The sequence below is a fragment of the Leuciscus leuciscus genome (genome assembly GCF_965113295.1).
Source record: "Leuciscus leuciscus genome assembly, chromosome: 8".
Taxonomy (NCBI): Eukaryota; Metazoa; Chordata; class Actinopteri; order Cypriniformes; family Leuciscidae; genus Leuciscus; species Leuciscus leuciscus.
In genome coordinates, this window is record NC_138732.1 from 20,947,649 (window position 1) to 20,964,123 (window position 16,475).

Genomic DNA, 16,475 nt, shown 5'->3' on the forward strand with positions numbered 1-16,475 from the left:
ACCTTCAACCACTTCAGCCCCACGGGGACTGAAAGGGAAAGAGCGAGTGAGAGAGGAGGCGATAGAGATGGAGAGATAGAGTGGAGTTGTGGGTGGAGCTAACAAAGGCAAAAAAATATTGAAGGCAAGGAATGGAAAATGTCTGCAAACCAGTGGTGCGTATAGCGGACTGTGACAAGAAAGATGACTTTGCCTTCAATGCCTTTCTTTCCCATCTGGCTGATTAAAACTCCAAGATGACCCCTCACCATGAATAGATAAGGTGCACATTGTGAAGAAAAGATACAACCTTTGATTTTAATAAAGTGAGTGGAAACTGTCGTGGAAGAAATTGAACAGATAATGAGATTCAGCTCAATCTCCAGTCATACTGGTGCTCTGATCATGCAAGAGCAGATACCTCAAACTTATTAATAAGTTTCCTCCTTATTCCACATAAAAATAAATAGATTGATGTGTATTTTTTCCAATGGAGTCAATGCATGTCAAATCAGATGTCGTAATGGCAAACATTATGTTCACAGCTTGTTTCATTTTTAAGCTTTTCATATTTTTTTCAGCCCCCCTGAAGTATTCATTATTTCTAAAAAATGTCTTATTTAGGAAGCTATGTTTAGGGTGTGATATGTGAAGAATTATGATTGTTTGGCTCACAGGAATTGGCAGACATACATCGAAAAATCCATTCAGGACCAAACAGATCAGCGTCTCTTCAGGAAACAAATACTTTCATAATTGGCCCCTAAAGTTGCAAAAAAGTTTAAACATTTCTAGGTGTGGGTGGTATTTGGGACCTAATTGCACCCATAAAGACACCCATACTGATGAAATTATATATATATATATATATATATATATATATATACATTTATTTTTTTTATCTTAAACCATAAGTATTGATTCCCTATTGGAGAAATGTGAATATCTTTGAATATCTCAAAAAACATTTTTTTTCTCATTTTAAAGGGACCCAATTGACAATGCTTACTAGCATGGGAGTATATATGTCTTTAGGGACCAAAAAATAAATCAGCTTTTATTCATTTATTAAATCAGCTTTTACGCTGACATAAATGTACATGATTTTTTTTTTTTTTTTTTTTTTTTTACATTTTTCAAATGTATGCCTATTCATCCCTCAAAAAACCAGTGCACCTTTAAAGATCTATGCTTACAATACAAAGACTGCAGCTCATTTGCAATCTATGCAATGCATGCACACAGTCACCCGTCTCCTGTCAGGCATTTACCCAGGGGACTGTACTTGCAATTAGTTATAGTAGATTTTTTTTCCAAGTATTTGCTAAATGACAATAACCAATCTGATAGCACCTTCTAGTTCATCTCACACCACACAATCATTCGTCACTAACAGCAGGGACATCGGGGGTGTTGTTTTCTCCTCCAGGCAAGAACAATGTAATTATCATAGCAATGATTTCACTAGCAGCAGTAATTAGCAGCACGGACCCATCCGGATGTTGACTCACAATAGGCACGAGGCCATTCAAATATCCCCGCCTGCTATCTGAAGTGAAATCCAAGAGGTTCAGAGAGAAGCAACTAAGCGTTAGAGTTGGAGAGCGATCGGAGGGAGGGGTGCAAGTGCACGTAAGCTGCCTACAAATGACACACTGCAATCATAAACTGTCTCGCGACGCGTTCTTTCGTTAGTGAAGTATGAAGACGACGTCGAGGTACTCGGAAAAACGGCTTCAGTTACGGAGTCAGCAGTTATAACGCACTTCTGACCGACTTCTACTGCTCAGCCCGCAAAAAGCTTCATCGCAGCCGCCCGAGAGTCTTTATGGACCGGGAAGGAGCCTACTCGAGTCGAGATAACGGAATAAACCACATGCCGCTTATATAAGGGTTTTGCGACAAAGAAAGTCAGGAGGCAGAAAGGCTTGCTTTCCTCATCACTTCGCCCGAATAAACTACACGTCGGGGCTTATGTTATGGACAATGTAGCCTTTGAGCGTGACGTGGTTGACTTCTCTGGATTATTTTCCACGTTCAGTTTTGTTAAGAAGCAGTACAGTGTCATTACTGGACGAACAGCGCGATTTCGGACACTGGATTCAGATAATATCGTCTTGATGCCTGCAGGTTTGCGCTGGTCATTAGATTGAGACTGCTCTGTGAAGTCTTCATGCTGTGGGGTAAATACACTCTCTTCTTCATCCATTCCTGCTAACATGAAGTTGAGCTGTCTTGCAACTTGATATTCAATTATTCATGCAGCCTTCAAGTCCAAAAAGTTCAAAATATTTTAGATGTCACCGTTTCGCCGCTGACCGAGCTCACTGGTGAGATTGACACCTTGCCAATTCGGATGTGTATCCTTCCTAATGCAATGACACCTGTCGCAATATGGTGATATATTGAAGTGGAACAGGTCTGATGATCACACGTGTACTGCAGCAGCAGCAGCTCGACACTTACAAGCATCAAGACAGATGATGCCATTTATTTCGCGAACACTGATAGTGAGAGCCACTGTGATGATATTCTCTGTGTGGGAATGATTCAATGGCACATTACCGACGAACATTTTCAGTCGTTTACTCGTAAATGAGGGCATGTGGCATGAGTCCAGCAGAGAGCATCTCCAAGAATGAGAGGTAGACGCGATTATGGGCACTTGCACACAGCAATTAAACATTTACAATATTCCTCACACTATATTTAACCTAGACCATTAATAATGACCATCACTTTAGAGTGTTAATTATGAGAAGCTTTTACATTTCTCCTCACATTGTCGTACATTACTTTATTACATTAGCCTACTTATTATCCTCTATAAAACATTACAGACATGGTTCAAAATTCTGTCATAATTTATTTAGCCTATATCATTCCCTTTTCGTCCATAAACCATCAAATATATTTTGAGAAACGTCTGTTCTTTTAAAACTGTTTGCTTACTATTATTTAAAAAATATATTATTAGTATTATTATTTTTGGTGACATCACTTTAAAACAACTGAGATTCAAATAATTACATTTGCAAATATTAATGATCGATAGGTTATTTTTTATTAAGTTTGCAATAACAAATATGGAGAAATTATTCTGTTGTTTTATTTCTGCTTTTAGACAATTCCATGACCATTCGATTACAACAATATAATATTAAATATTATCAATTGACCAATATTGCTTTTTAACACACAAAAAAAAATCTAATTGTTATAAGACGCAATAATTTGGTGTCTGTACATTGCTCATCTGTTGTTGACGTAGCCTATGAAAGCACAGATCAAAGCACACATTTGTACAAAGCAAAACTGCATTAAATTATTCACTGTAACCTGTGGCCTTAAGCAATTACTTATAGTTAAGGATGCATTGGCTGTCAGTAGCCTACTGAAGTCTAGTCTTTATTGATGTGCTTAAAAAAAAAAAAAACACATTATCATCCAAGTGACTTGATAACCTGATGAATTATGTGCTGACAGTGGAGTCAAAAGATAAGCTCTGCACCTGCAGGCAAGCCTTCTGGGTTTCAATTCCTTTTTCGTCCAAAAATAACTATCTTCTATCATTTTTCTGATTGAAAAAGAAAGATCTGTCCTGTGTTGAAGCATTTTTCTTCAGGAGCATGTGGCTTCTCCTAAATTCAACCCTCAGTCTGAGATTATTGGATTCAATTGAATACCAAAGCAGAAAATCAGTAACAGAGATACAAAATAAGATCTTGCAGTCAAAATCAGATATTAGTGACGCACACTCCATTTTCATTCCACAGAGCTCACAGAAGATTAATCATTCTAGGTCATTTACCAACATACTCCCTTCATTTCCTCACACTTAATGTGTTTAATTTCTACAGTTCCCAAGCTATGAATATATTTCCATTCACATTCTCATCAACACAACATCTCCTTTTTCCCAGAGCAGGTCGCCTGTGCTTTTTGTGTTATACTCGTCACTCTTTCCTTCTTCATTTCCCTCAGCTTATTTATGAACCATTACCATCTTGCCATAACACTTTATTAGGTCTGTAAAAAGCCAAGGGAATGAATCACCACCTTGCTCTCTCTGTTTCTCTCTCACCCCATTCAATTTCCATTTCACCTCACGATTTAACACTTTTCCCCCCATGTATCCACAAGTATACCTAATGGGTCTTTAAAAGTTGCAAGAGTTGTGATGGGATAGTTCACCCAAAACATTTCTGTCATAATTTACTCTCCCTCTTGCCATTCCAAACCATTTTTGTGTAAACGATTATTTTATGTAGTTATAACATTTAAGAAAAATCCAATAAAACAAAATGTTGAAACCCTGTATTCCATAACCCTGTTGACACCCTGTATACCCTCAATAGTAATGACTTTCTTATTAAAAAAAAGTCATCTATCTGAGGTGTTGACACTCTACACCAAACACAAATGGTTAGTAGATGGCTAGTCTCGCATAGCCAGACCTTCAGACTGACGGCAGAAGGTCTGGACTCTATCGCAGCATTTCTTGGCCAAGGACCGCCCAAGAGGACGTTTGACTGACATGTAACACAACCAATCACAGTTTGTTTTGTACCGCGTCATATTTAGGGGCGTGACAATATAATGTTGATGTCCCTACAATAACAGACCGGCGTGCATCTAATAAATTATTCATTCAAGAACCTTGTGCAAGTTTACTGCATCAATGGAGCCGCGAACTTCACATACTTTTGAAAATACAGCGTTTAGTTGATCGTGGTAAGCGCTCATTGTCTCAGTTGTAAAAACAACGACTTTCTTCTTCCACGAGGGGTTTTGGCGTCATGACATTTGTTTCCCGGCGGACCGAAAATAAACGCGACACTCGCGCCCCCCGAAAATCCGATAAAATTCAACCAATCAGATGACGACTTCGACATTCCTGAAGTGTTTCCAGTTAAGTGTACCATATGCATCAGACGTTTAGCCAACGTTCCGTGGGCGTGACGTCTGAGGCTGAGACTAGTAGATGGCTATAGTGCATCGGACATTGAGTTCATTCGGCTGAGAAGGCCTGCATTCGATTTCACCATAAAGCCCACAATCATTTCTCTACATTAATCAATACCCCAGTTTTACACTGTCTGTTGCTGAAATATGGCTTGAGGAAACATGAATAAAATCAACATCAGTATGCAGTGTTATGACAACACCTTTCAGACAGTATTAAGATTGAGTGTCGCCATTTTGCAGGTGGCCAATGCACTTGAAAGGCCAAAGAAAACGAGGCAGAGAATCAGACTTGATCATGTCATGCTTACTGAAACCAAAAACCATTAAATACTGCAATATGTGAAAAAAACAGCATGGAAAGCAAGCCACGAGGAAAAGAGGCTTTGAAATTGTGCCTTGGTTCCCTTCAATATAATTAATTAATAAGGGAACAAGAGTTGACATGAATGCTATATACTATGCAAATAACAGACACTTCCAAAGACGAAAAGACTCAAAGTTTCATGAGTAAAAAAAAAAAGAAAGAAAAGAGATTCTGGTGTAAGACTGGAAAAACTGGAAGAAAGATTCTGGCATATTCTATTATATTCAAGGCGTCAATTGGGAAAAATACATTAGATTGAAAGCAGAAAGATGTGCTTGTTTTGGAAGTAATGAAAAAAGACCCTGGCCACCATAAAGCCCTGTCTCAAACAAGCAAAAGCTTATATTCAGCACTGCCACAAACCTCATTTTACTAATCCTGTCAATGTCACCAGCTTTGTTTGTCAACTAAACAAGCCTTTGAAATGTCATGAATCGTAAAATCTCCAAGGATTGCAAACTACATTTATCAAGAAAAACCTTCGATACAGACATTCAACTACTCTTGAAATTAAAGTTAAAAACTCTCCTATTTTAAAGGTTGCCAAACAATGAAGAGGTATTGAGGGAGAGTATGAATAGTCTATTGTTGGCCTGCACATTGTAGAAAATCATGCAATTTGCTTAGTCCATAAAAATGGACTGTTCTGCCTTATTACGAACATGTACATCAAAGGCTTTGAAGATTTATGGCTAATTCACTCAGAAAGTGCACATTTCTCTGTATATTCCGGTCTTGTAATAGCACATAATCATGCAGCTCATGTCCTTATCAGGAAATGAAGGATGTAACCTCTTAAACCATCCTCATCTCTTTCCTTAATGAGCCATCAGAGTCTGACTATGTCCTTGTTTCTCCTTCTACTTCAAGCATGTTGCCCTCGCCCCAGGTGTGCGTGTCTACTCTGGTGACAGTGAGCACGATGGCCGTGGTCGACCTCTACCTGCTGGAGCAGAGCATGCTGGGACCTCGAAGCGGAGCCCGTCCTGCGGTATGGCCTTGTGTTGCCGTCGCACTCGGTGACCTGTGTTTCCTGCTGGCGCTCCGCTTTGTTTCTGCCGGTGTGGTTTCGGAGGCTCGCTCTCCCCGTCGGGGCTTCGCCAATGCTCTCTGGTTCCTTTTCCTCTCGCTGCTGCAGCTGAAGCTTTTCTTTGTGTGTCAGAATTACAGACAGGAGAGACGACCCCCGGATCCTCTCGCCCGCAAGACTCTGACTCTTTTACTTTCGGTGTGCCTGCCCTCGCTTTTCCTCATCCTGACAGGAGCCGATTACATGACTCCCCTCCGTAGGAAGCAGGAGGTGCGCAGCCGGCTTCTGTGGGTGGTGGTCGACTTGCTTGATGTGTTGGATCTGCAAGCTGGGCTATGGGAGGTGCAGGGTAGCGTAGGGGTTCCTCTTTGGGTTGAGGGTATAGTGTTCTTTTACTGTTACGTGCTGTTGCTGTTACTGCCGTGCGTGTCGCTCACAGAGCTGGGTGCCACTGCGCTACCTGGGCTGCAGGCAGCACGAAAGGAGGCCATCTATCCGTGGCTCAGTCTGGTGACCATTAATGTGTTCACGCTCGTGCCCAGAGGAGTCGGGATGCTGTGGTACAGGGACCCACGGGTGTCTACGGTGTTCCTGGGGAAAAACCTGCTGGCTCTTGCAGTAAAGCTGAGCTCTGCCTGGGAGAGGCACAGAAAGGGCAGCAGAGGGATGCAGGGGACAGGAGCCGCCACAGGAACTGAAAACCAGACTCGAGGTGCGGCCTCGGACCAAACCACGGAGCAGGAGCAAGAGTGCACATCTCCAGTGCCGTCCTCCACGCGCTACCACACGATTTCACGCGCTCACGGACACAGCCACTCACTCTCTCACGTCAGCCTGGACCCCACCGAGACCTCTCTGGGACCGGCTTACATTTCCCACGAGCTCTAGAGGTCACGGAAAAGCCCTGAATCTGCCAGCAACTGGAATTTATGGGCACATAACCAACCAACTGTCTCTGTGCTTTTCACAAGATTAGCAGAGATAACTTATCGTATTAGCACACTTTGTAGTTTGAACAACTGATGATTTGTAAAGCCAAACACGAGTAGCCTACTGTGGTGTGAAGCTCCCAGACAAAATGATAATGAAGCTGGAGCTGTTTTAATTAAGTGCCTTCTTAAAAGAGCTACAATTAATATTGTTACTCTTGTTTATTTTTCATCAAGGACTTGAATTAAACCATGTACTGTGAAGCATGACCACTGTTAATATTCCACTCTGTAATAAAAATGTTTAATATACACCTGCCTCTACCATTCAGATGCAGCTAGACCTATAATCCGTTGGTCTGACATGCGAGACAGAAGCAGCTCCACAGTAAATTTGTGGAGACCTGTAAAACTTAAGTTAATGACAACATTTCAAAAATGATATGTGACAGAACTTCATTTAAAATCACAATTTTTATGGTTGGTCTTCACAAACAAATTAATCCATTCCTCCAACTAAATGGACATTTCATGGTTGAGAAAACGCAATAACGAAAGTATCTGTCAAACACTTAAAACAGTAAAACTTTCTGCACAAATTACATACAGTGCAGTCCAAATGTCTGAGACTACTAGTGAAAATGCTTCTATTTTGCATTTTTATACTTCAACAAAAATTGCCATTACAAATTATATTATCAGCATAGCAAGTTCAGGCCAAAAGTTGACTTGAAAACATTACATTCATTTTGTGTAAAAGCAGCACATTACTCCAGCACAAAATGAAATGTCACCAATCTTTCAAAATCCTAAAACTTTGTTTATTTTCAGATTACTGAGTCCCAGTTTCTCAATGTTGTCTCAGACTTAGATCCTTTTGTGTGCAGCAGGCATTTGTACACAGAATGGACAGTGAGAGCTCACCAATCTCCACCTTTAAATGTATCATAGTTACCACAGCATGAACTGAAGCATCTTTCCCATTGTGGTTACCAATGACAGATCTGTACATAGGAGTATGATGTTAGGGAAAGACATTCTGATGTGGTGATAGAGAATGAACCCTGGTGCGGATTATGATGATGGGGGGTTGGGCATTATTCACTCTCCATCAGCAGCCTCTAAAGCCCTCTAACAATCCCCCCACCCTTGCTCTAATAAACCGTTATTACTCATATTAATTGAAATGGGACAAATTTTTTCAAAGAGCTAAGAGCTTATACCGCACTACATGATTTACAAGGAATATTTACAGAACGTAAAAGGGGACAAACTTGCATGATAAATGCTAAAAATAAGCCTAGCTATAAATTAACTGAATTACTGAGAGCAGCTCAACTTGAAGCTGATTTCGCTTTAGAGGTATATCAGACATATGAACCAGACCAGAATGGCATTTCTCAGCCTTTCATCTCTCTCCCTCTCTCGCTCTCGCTCTCTCTTCATTTTAAATGCACACCCTCCATGTTATGTTCACTGTAACTCTTCAGCTTGCCCATAATGAAGAGAAATCAGTGAAAAGAACAGAACTAGCAGGTCAGACATGTTTATTATTCGAGCAAAATGTCATATTTCACCCTGAAATTAAAAGAAACAAATAAGTAGTTTGCTTAATGAAATAATTTTTTTGCACATTACAACCCTCTCTAAATTCTGTATCGCAAAAAAAAGAAAAAGAAAGAATCTACAGCAAAAAGCAATACAACCATTTCTAAAATGTGTTTTTTAAACTAGTAATATTGTGAAATATTATTACAATTTAAAATAACTTTTCTATTTTAATATAATTGAAGCTGTATTAATGTGATGGCAAAGCTGAATTTACAGTGTCGTGATCCTTTAGAAATCATTATAATATGCTGATTTGGTGCTCAGGAAAACTTTTCTTTTTTTATTAGCGTGGAAAATATTTTAGTGGAAACATTTTTCAGTATTCTTTGATGAATAGAAAGGATGGATGGATGGATGGATGGACGGATGGACAGACGGGAATAAAGAGTTAGTAATTTTCAGGTGAACTATTCCTCTAATTGTAATGAAAATATTGCATGGTGCATTCATATTTTCTTTTGATTATGGAGTGAAATGTGATGTGGACGTGTTTCACAGATTCAGCCATTTCCCTCACAGTTTTGGTATGCTTGATCTGAACGTAAACACTTGAACTATTGTCTTGCACGCCCCTCTTTTATTCCGTCCCTGTTTCTCTCCTCCATCCGGCTGAGTTAATTTCTCCCTGGACTGTAATTACTCTCCTCCACAGAAGCTGTCAGTTTCCACCCTCTCCTCCAGAACTCCCTCTTTTATTTCTCTCGTTTGTTTAAATTTGCCCCCCGGCCGACAGGCAGCCTACCTCTATGCGCTTACCCTGTCAGGGATGGTTAGGCAGACGAGAGAAAAAAACGAAGAAGGGAGAAAGCGGGAAGATTAAAGGGCCAGAGCTGTAAGCTGAAGGCCTGCTGGCTGCAATTTATTTACAGTTTAATACACATAAAAGTAGAGTCAAAGATGGCAGAGCTCAAACAGAGCTTACAAGAGCACGTGTAGACACATGCACAAACACACGACTGCGTGTTTCACGGACATATGGTGCTGCTTTGCTTGATTGAGACTCATTACACCTCATATTTAGTTCATTACAGCTTTCTTCAGAAGGCAAGATCACTCTGGAGGCCAGGTTGACTTGCACTGGCAGAAGAAAATGTCTCATTTATTATCATCATGATGGGCAAGGGACCGTAATGACATCATTACAGCTGTAATTAGCTTGTTAGTTATGAATGTGCTTTACAAATCAGAGCAGAGGTAAGCCTGTGTGAACTTTGGGCTAAATGACAGTCCCTATGTGGTGGAGAAAAAAAACAAAAAACCTTTAGAGAAACATCACATCTCTGTGAACAAGAGGGATAAAAAGATGTGGTAAAATATATAAAATCAGATGTTCGTTCTGAACATTCAACTCCTGCAGAAGACGACAGAATTTGAAATGGTCAAAGCTGTGGAAGCTGTGTTTTTTTAATAGGCCAACCCGAAAGTTGGCATCACACTTGTTCCCTCAACAAAAACACAATAAAGGCCCGTTCACACCAAGCACGATAACTATAAAGATAACGATAAAGATAACTATATATGCATCCACACCAACGACCGATAACGGTCTTTTTATTCTAAGCACGCGCGCGCCCGCGCTGTCAATGATGGGATAAAAACATCGCCTAGTCAACACCTTTATGTATACAACGCCTTTTTCACTGCAACTTCAGCAATGTTGTCAAAACTAGCGCTGGATAGCCTACCTGAGGTCATTTTGTTACACTATGCTAAACTGCATAATATCTCATCGTTAATAGCCTACTTCTCACCATTTATTCCCAGGATACGACCGATTGCTTTCCATATATCCATCTTTTTTAACGTATCCTTGAAAAGGGGGTTTGACTTGTCAAACAGTGGAGGATTTTTTTGTACCTCGACGATTAACTTCTCTGCAATGTCATCTGCCATTTTAAATGCGCGAGACCTTTAAATTAGAATGGATTCTGATTGGCTGTCAGTGTTTTATCGTTGGACAGCTGGAAAAAAAATCGTTCTGAAAGTGATCCCAACGATATCGTTCCTCATATCTTTATCGTTATAGTTGTGGTGTGAACTCTGTTATTCTTTAATATGGAGAACGATTTTTAGAATTATATCTTTATCTTTATCTTTATAGTTATCGTGCTTGGTGTGAACGGGCCTTAAGACTTTTCCATTGGCTTTTGGATTATTGCAGAAAAAAACCTCTGTAACCAGCACAGTTTATGATTCATTCATCATGATAATCTTCACAAATGAACACAACTTTTATGAATTTCAAAGCTTAAATACATTTGCCAGAAGTAAAAAGCTTAACAGGTTATAAATTAGCTATACCACAGTCACACGACTTCAGCATCACTACCAATAAGCTTCGACAACTTTTTCAGTAACCATCTTTTTTGAGACAAGTAAATGCTTTAAAAACATCACAAGGGTATTTCTGGTGTATTTTATGTTGTAGAACAACACGTGAATGAAACCATCTTGAGCTTGTGTTAACCACATACCTTATTTCAGGCATTTAACCAAAAAAACATGGACTTCAGGACGATGTAACCGGATGTGCTAAAAAATCCAAACTGGTTCCTGTTTTTGGTCTACAAAAATCATTCCTGCAGCACTCTATGTTCTTCAGGGTTCCCACTCTTTTTAACCAATAATTTCGCATGGCTTTGTCCAGTTTTTCATGATTTACTGGATAAATATTAAAAGGGATAGTTCACACAAAAATGAAATCGATGCTGAAAACGAGAGGTCTAAAAGCTTACCTGTCCCAGAATGGGGCCCAGGGGAGGCCCAGGAGCCGCCTGTCCAGACCTTACAATCGCTCTGATGATGCCTCCAGTATCCAACTTTTTCACTGCCTTGGCCGCTTTAGATATCTTAGACATGTTGTCTATGTGTCTGGCCTGCCACTCGTCTGTCCGTCCCCTTTGCCTGTTGGGAAAGGTAATTATTGAGGTCTCCCTAATCCATTAAAAATTTAACACAAAAAAATCAATACATGTCCAGAGGTTGAAAAGTGAGTTGCACAAAAGCTCTATGATCCATAAAAGCTCTCCCAGGAGTGCACAGTGGCCTTATCTCGAGATGCTGTGTGTGAAGACAGTCGTGAGACGAAGTGCTATGAAACATCAGGACCTTCAAAGATAAGGGATAAAAGCACATGTGTGTCGTGCACTCGAGGAGCTTCTGTGCTTGGCTGCCTTCAACAATTCCCTGCACTCTGCTGATCCATTACAGTTAGCTAGCGCTCTGTGGGTCTACATCAGGAAGGGTCGATGGAGAAGATTGGACGGCAGCCACCAAGAACCAAAACGCACAGATTTAGTGTCTCACGCAAAGGGCGAAAGGGTAATACCTGTTTTTTCCATTCAAGACTAAATTCAATTACATGATTCAATCAATTAGTGGAGTGATGGAAAGGCCGGAAATGTATGCACATGGGGAAGCATGACTCATAAAAAACACGCCCTATAATCTGATATAAATCAAATGGAATAAAAGCCACTACGTGTTCGACGCCATTCGCCAGACCACAGCACAGCCAATTACAAATATGAAGTTATAACTTGAACCATTTTGTGACTGTTCAACCCAGGTGAAAACGAGATCTCTATATTATTCACAGTGCCCTGTTCCCAGGTTAACCTCACTATTTAAATATTCATAAATGCAAGGGAGATGAGGACAGAGGTGAAATAAACACACCTCGCTAGCCACATGTTGGAACGCGCCATTGGTTTTAATGCCAAGTTAATCCTCGCATCTGTGCGCGCAAGGAGACAAGCAAAAAGAGTATTTCACAAGCACTGAAACGTCTTGGATCTCAGAATACGCAGGTTATCTAAGGAGTGCAGAACCAGCAGATTTAGGCTCAGCAATCACCAGTTGTGGGAATGCATTGCGTTAAAAATTACTTTCTGTGTTTTCTTTAAAACGCCAATCACATCCTGCCCTTATTTTCGCTGTTCTATTTCATGCTGTTCTCCAAATATATTTTTGCTGTTTTAAAAAGCATGTTGAATCAATTTAAGAGGCAGTCAGGGACGGTTGGGCTGCTGATAAACCTCTACTTCTTGGCAGGGGGTCCAAGTATCTTAACATATTCAGAAGCAAAAGAGGACAATCAACAATCCTGAGTTGAATTGAAGCAATTTATTTGTGTTTGGCACCAATTTACTTTTTTTGGGGTGGGTTTCTTGGTGCCGAAAATAACAGAGTGTCTGACTGTTTTGAAGAAACATGCATGAAATTTCTTTTCCATTTGAAAGCAACTCTGTTGACGTGATGGGGATATAAAATACATGAAAGAAAAGAAATTCAGTGAATATGGACTGCAGGCATGTTCTGTCAAACTTCACTGTGCTTCCTGTGTTTACTGCTTTGAAGCACTGATCAGCTTTCCAAATTAGATTAAACGGCTTGAGAATAATATTTGATATTTTCAGGGGGGGGAAAAAACATGTTTTGTTTAAAATCATTGCAATTAGGAAATAAGTAATGCCAGAAATACAGTCCCTTTGGGGTTGGTAAGATTTTAATGTTTTGAAAGACGTCTCTTATGCTCACAGAAGCTGCCTTTATTTGACCAAAACTACAGTAATATTAATATTGTGAATAATTATTATAATTTAAACTAGCTGTTGGTTTTCTATTGTGTGCATTTTATAAAATGTAATTTATTTCCTTTATGACAAAGCTGAATTTTCAGCATCATTACTCTAGTCTTCAGTGTCACATGATCCTTCAGAAATCAGATTTGGTGCTTAAGAAACATTTCTTATTGTTATAGTAATAGTTTTGCTGCTTAATATTTTTGCAGAAACTGCTTTTTTCTTTCTATTTTGTTTCCTACCCTTTGCTGAATAGAAAGTAATAAAAAAAACAGCATTTATTTGAAATAGAACATTTTTGTAACATTACACGTCTGTACTGTCACTTTTAATTAATTAAATTCTTGAATAAAAATGTATTCCTTGCAAGCAAAAAACATTAAAAATTGCGTTTGATTAAAAATAAACAATTCCCTATTTTCATTTGACTGATATTTTAATAACATATTTTCATATATATGTGTATATGTATATGTATATGTATATATGTATATATATATATATATATATATATATATATATATATATATATATGTGTATATGTATATATGTATGTATGTATGTATATGTATGTATGTATATGTATGTATGTATGTATATGTATATATGTATGTATGTATGTATGTATGTGTATATATGTATGTATGCATATGTATATATGTATGCATGCATGCATGTATGTATGCATGTATGTATGTATGTATGTATGTATGTATGTATGTATGTATGTATGCATGCATGCATGCATGTATGTATGTATGTATGTGTATATATATATATATATATATATATATATATATATATATAAAAAAATCAAACATCTTAAAAATATATTTATTTATGGAGTCATGAAAATGTACTGACTCAGCTGCTGTGCCTTCATCTGTGAAAATTAAGCTTTGTTTGCCTTATATGATTAAATGATTTCAGATTTTAGGATAATTTAATTTCCTGAAAACACTGAAACATCATTGCATAGTACATTCACATTTGTTTGTTTACTATCCAACTCAATCTATAGCCAATGTGATATTAGATTTTTTTTTGCATTGTTTTTACAGAGAATAATGAAGTAGGTGTACAAACAATTGGTGCCTGAAAATGAATAGTTGCAGTGTTTTACACTTAAGTATCTTGGCCATAACAATGATAAAAAGTAATGCCAACTTCTGGGATTTTAAATTGCACTGGAAAATAGGGCAATATACCATTAGCAATAGATGAATGTGGGCCAGGTTTGTTTATTTATTTTTTGGAGCATTTTGTCCATTAGCCAAAAAAAACAAATCCCTAGACTCTGTAAAGAGAATTAATATGCAGATTCAGAGAAAGCTACAGTACTAGAAAAACCTCATACCTACCGCTGTTCTGTTCAAACTTAACATCAAAGGGATAAAACCTGGTTTATGGAAAATGAAACACTCAAGGGAGTCAATGGCATTAGCAGGGCTACATCATTCCTGATTTAAGATCACAAAGAGAGACAGGACTCTCTTTATGAAGTGATTTAAGAACCTCAAAATCATTCCCTCTGCAGTTTCACATTTACATATATAGATTTACAGCCCGACTTTTGAAAGCCAGCCAGTTCATTTGGATTCTAACTCTCTTGATATATCTGTTTTTGGTTTGAGACAAATTGAACTTGCAGACATGGGAAAACATGTTTGTTGAGGCAAGAATAGCCATTTAGAATACTGCTGAACAAGCAATTGTTGTTTTCGCAAAGTAGACAAAAGCTGGAAAATAAATGAGGAGGAAAGTATATAAAACATTTATGCATAACAGAAATGACTGGTAAAGTGGTTTAGTTTCTTCGACCAGCTTGCGTTTTGCACAAAATGGGAAGATATGGGAAAATTGGCTTTCGCAAAAAGGTTACAACAGTGAATGAAAACATGTGCTCTGCACACTATAAGCAATTAAATGATTTGAGAACAAGATTCTGTTATTCTCTTCTCAATAACAAACAATGGTGCAACAGACGTCGCAATTCAGTGAGCAGGCTGGCGTTTCAGAATTCTGCTCAATTCCTCTGATACCCTCCAGGTGCATATTGATTTCTGACAACACCGCAGAGTGCAATTTGTGATAACCTCAGCAAAGAGCTAAACTACCTCCTAATTTACAACAGCAAACTAGAAAAAAGCAGAAACACTCAAATGACATTGAAGTATCACCGTGTCAAACATAATGCCATTATCACACTCATCAGCACTTGATTCAACAAAATGATCAACATGTGGGAATGTTATGGTTCAAATTAGCACTAATTTCAGAGAATTTAGTTTAGGTCAGGTTTCTGATTAGTATCACAATTTTTCCTCTTTTTACCCTGAGGTAAACTGTAGAATGTTAGTGTTCTAAAAAATAGTTCCGTTTTAGTTTTGAATGATAATATTCCATTCTCTCTCTGACCACATTTTTTTGCTGTTTTTAAGAAAGGCCTCTCTTTGCATGTAAAATGAGCAACAGCACTGAGCACTTTCTCAGGCTATTTCACAAAACAGGTATGGTGTCAAAATCTGGTCTTTTACAACAAAGCAGCTCTAAAACGTGGCACACAAACTGTTAAGATCGAACTTAAATGATCCTAAATAAACTTTAGTCACTTTTTTTTCAAACAGATCCATCAGAAGAATTTCCAGAACGACAGGTACAAGATTCTCTTTCTCTTTTCACTCAATCGTTTAGTCATTGGTGGCAGAAATAGCATCTAATCTGGGGACAAGGGCTTATAATGACCCCAATCAGAAGCTGTTCAGTTCCTGTGTGATGTCATGCATGCTATCTCTGAACTAAACCTACAGCAAAGACCCTTAAAGTCATCATGGAATAAAAATTGACAATTCTTTTTATTTTATGGAATATTGCAGTATTTATTAAATGATTTATCCATGCACATTTTATTCATGTGCCCTCGTAATCTTTAACCGACATCTATTCTCTGATGATGCGTTAACTGGTGTGGAGGCGGGACAACCTGTCACTCATCATGACATCACAGCAAT

General features: G+C 38.5%; 2 protein-coding genes across 4 annotated transcripts in view; one reads left to right on the forward strand and one right to left on the reverse strand.

Annotated features, from left to right (window-relative positions):
* Positions 1–16,475, reverse strand: part of mrpl11 (mitochondrial ribosomal protein L11) — a 34,685-nt gene that overhangs the window by 13,949 nt on the left and 4,261 nt on the right. Inside the window, exon 2 of the mRNA XM_082178648.1 lies at positions 11,617–11,785. Within this exon, the coding sequence (XP_082034774.1) occupies positions 11,617–11,739 (123 nt within the window). The 5' untranslated portion in view covers positions 11,740–11,785. The remainder of the gene's footprint in view (positions 1–11,616; positions 11,786–16,475) is intronic.
* Positions 1,164–8,896, forward strand: tmem265 (transmembrane protein 265). Of its 3 annotated transcripts, none has more exons than XM_082178626.1 (2): positions 1,164–2,624; positions 6,182–8,896. In XM_082178626.1, the coding sequence occupies exons 1-2, from the start codon at positions 2,575–2,577 to the stop codon at positions 7,227–7,229; spliced, it is 1,098 nt and encodes a 365-aa protein (XP_082034752.1). In that variant the 5' UTR covers positions 1,164–2,574; the 3' UTR covers positions 7,230–8,896. The 3 variants fall into 3 exon arrangements, with proteins under 3 accessions (XP_082034752.1, XP_082034753.1, XP_082034754.1); XM_082178627.1 differs by having other exon boundaries at positions 1,166–4,404; positions 4,956–8,896; XM_082178628.1 differs by having other exon boundaries at positions 1,166–2,162.

Bases quoted from the DNA above. Each gene is read 5' to 3' on its own strand.
- tmem265 (XM_082178626.1), top strand. From the start codon at position 2,575: ATGAGGGCATGTGGCATGAGTCCAGCAGAGAGCATCTCCAAGAATGAG. The intron at 2,625-6,181 runs GTAGACGCGATT...TTCTACTTCAAG, and splicing joins AGCATCTCCAAGAATGAGAG to CATGTTGCCCTCGCCCCAGG.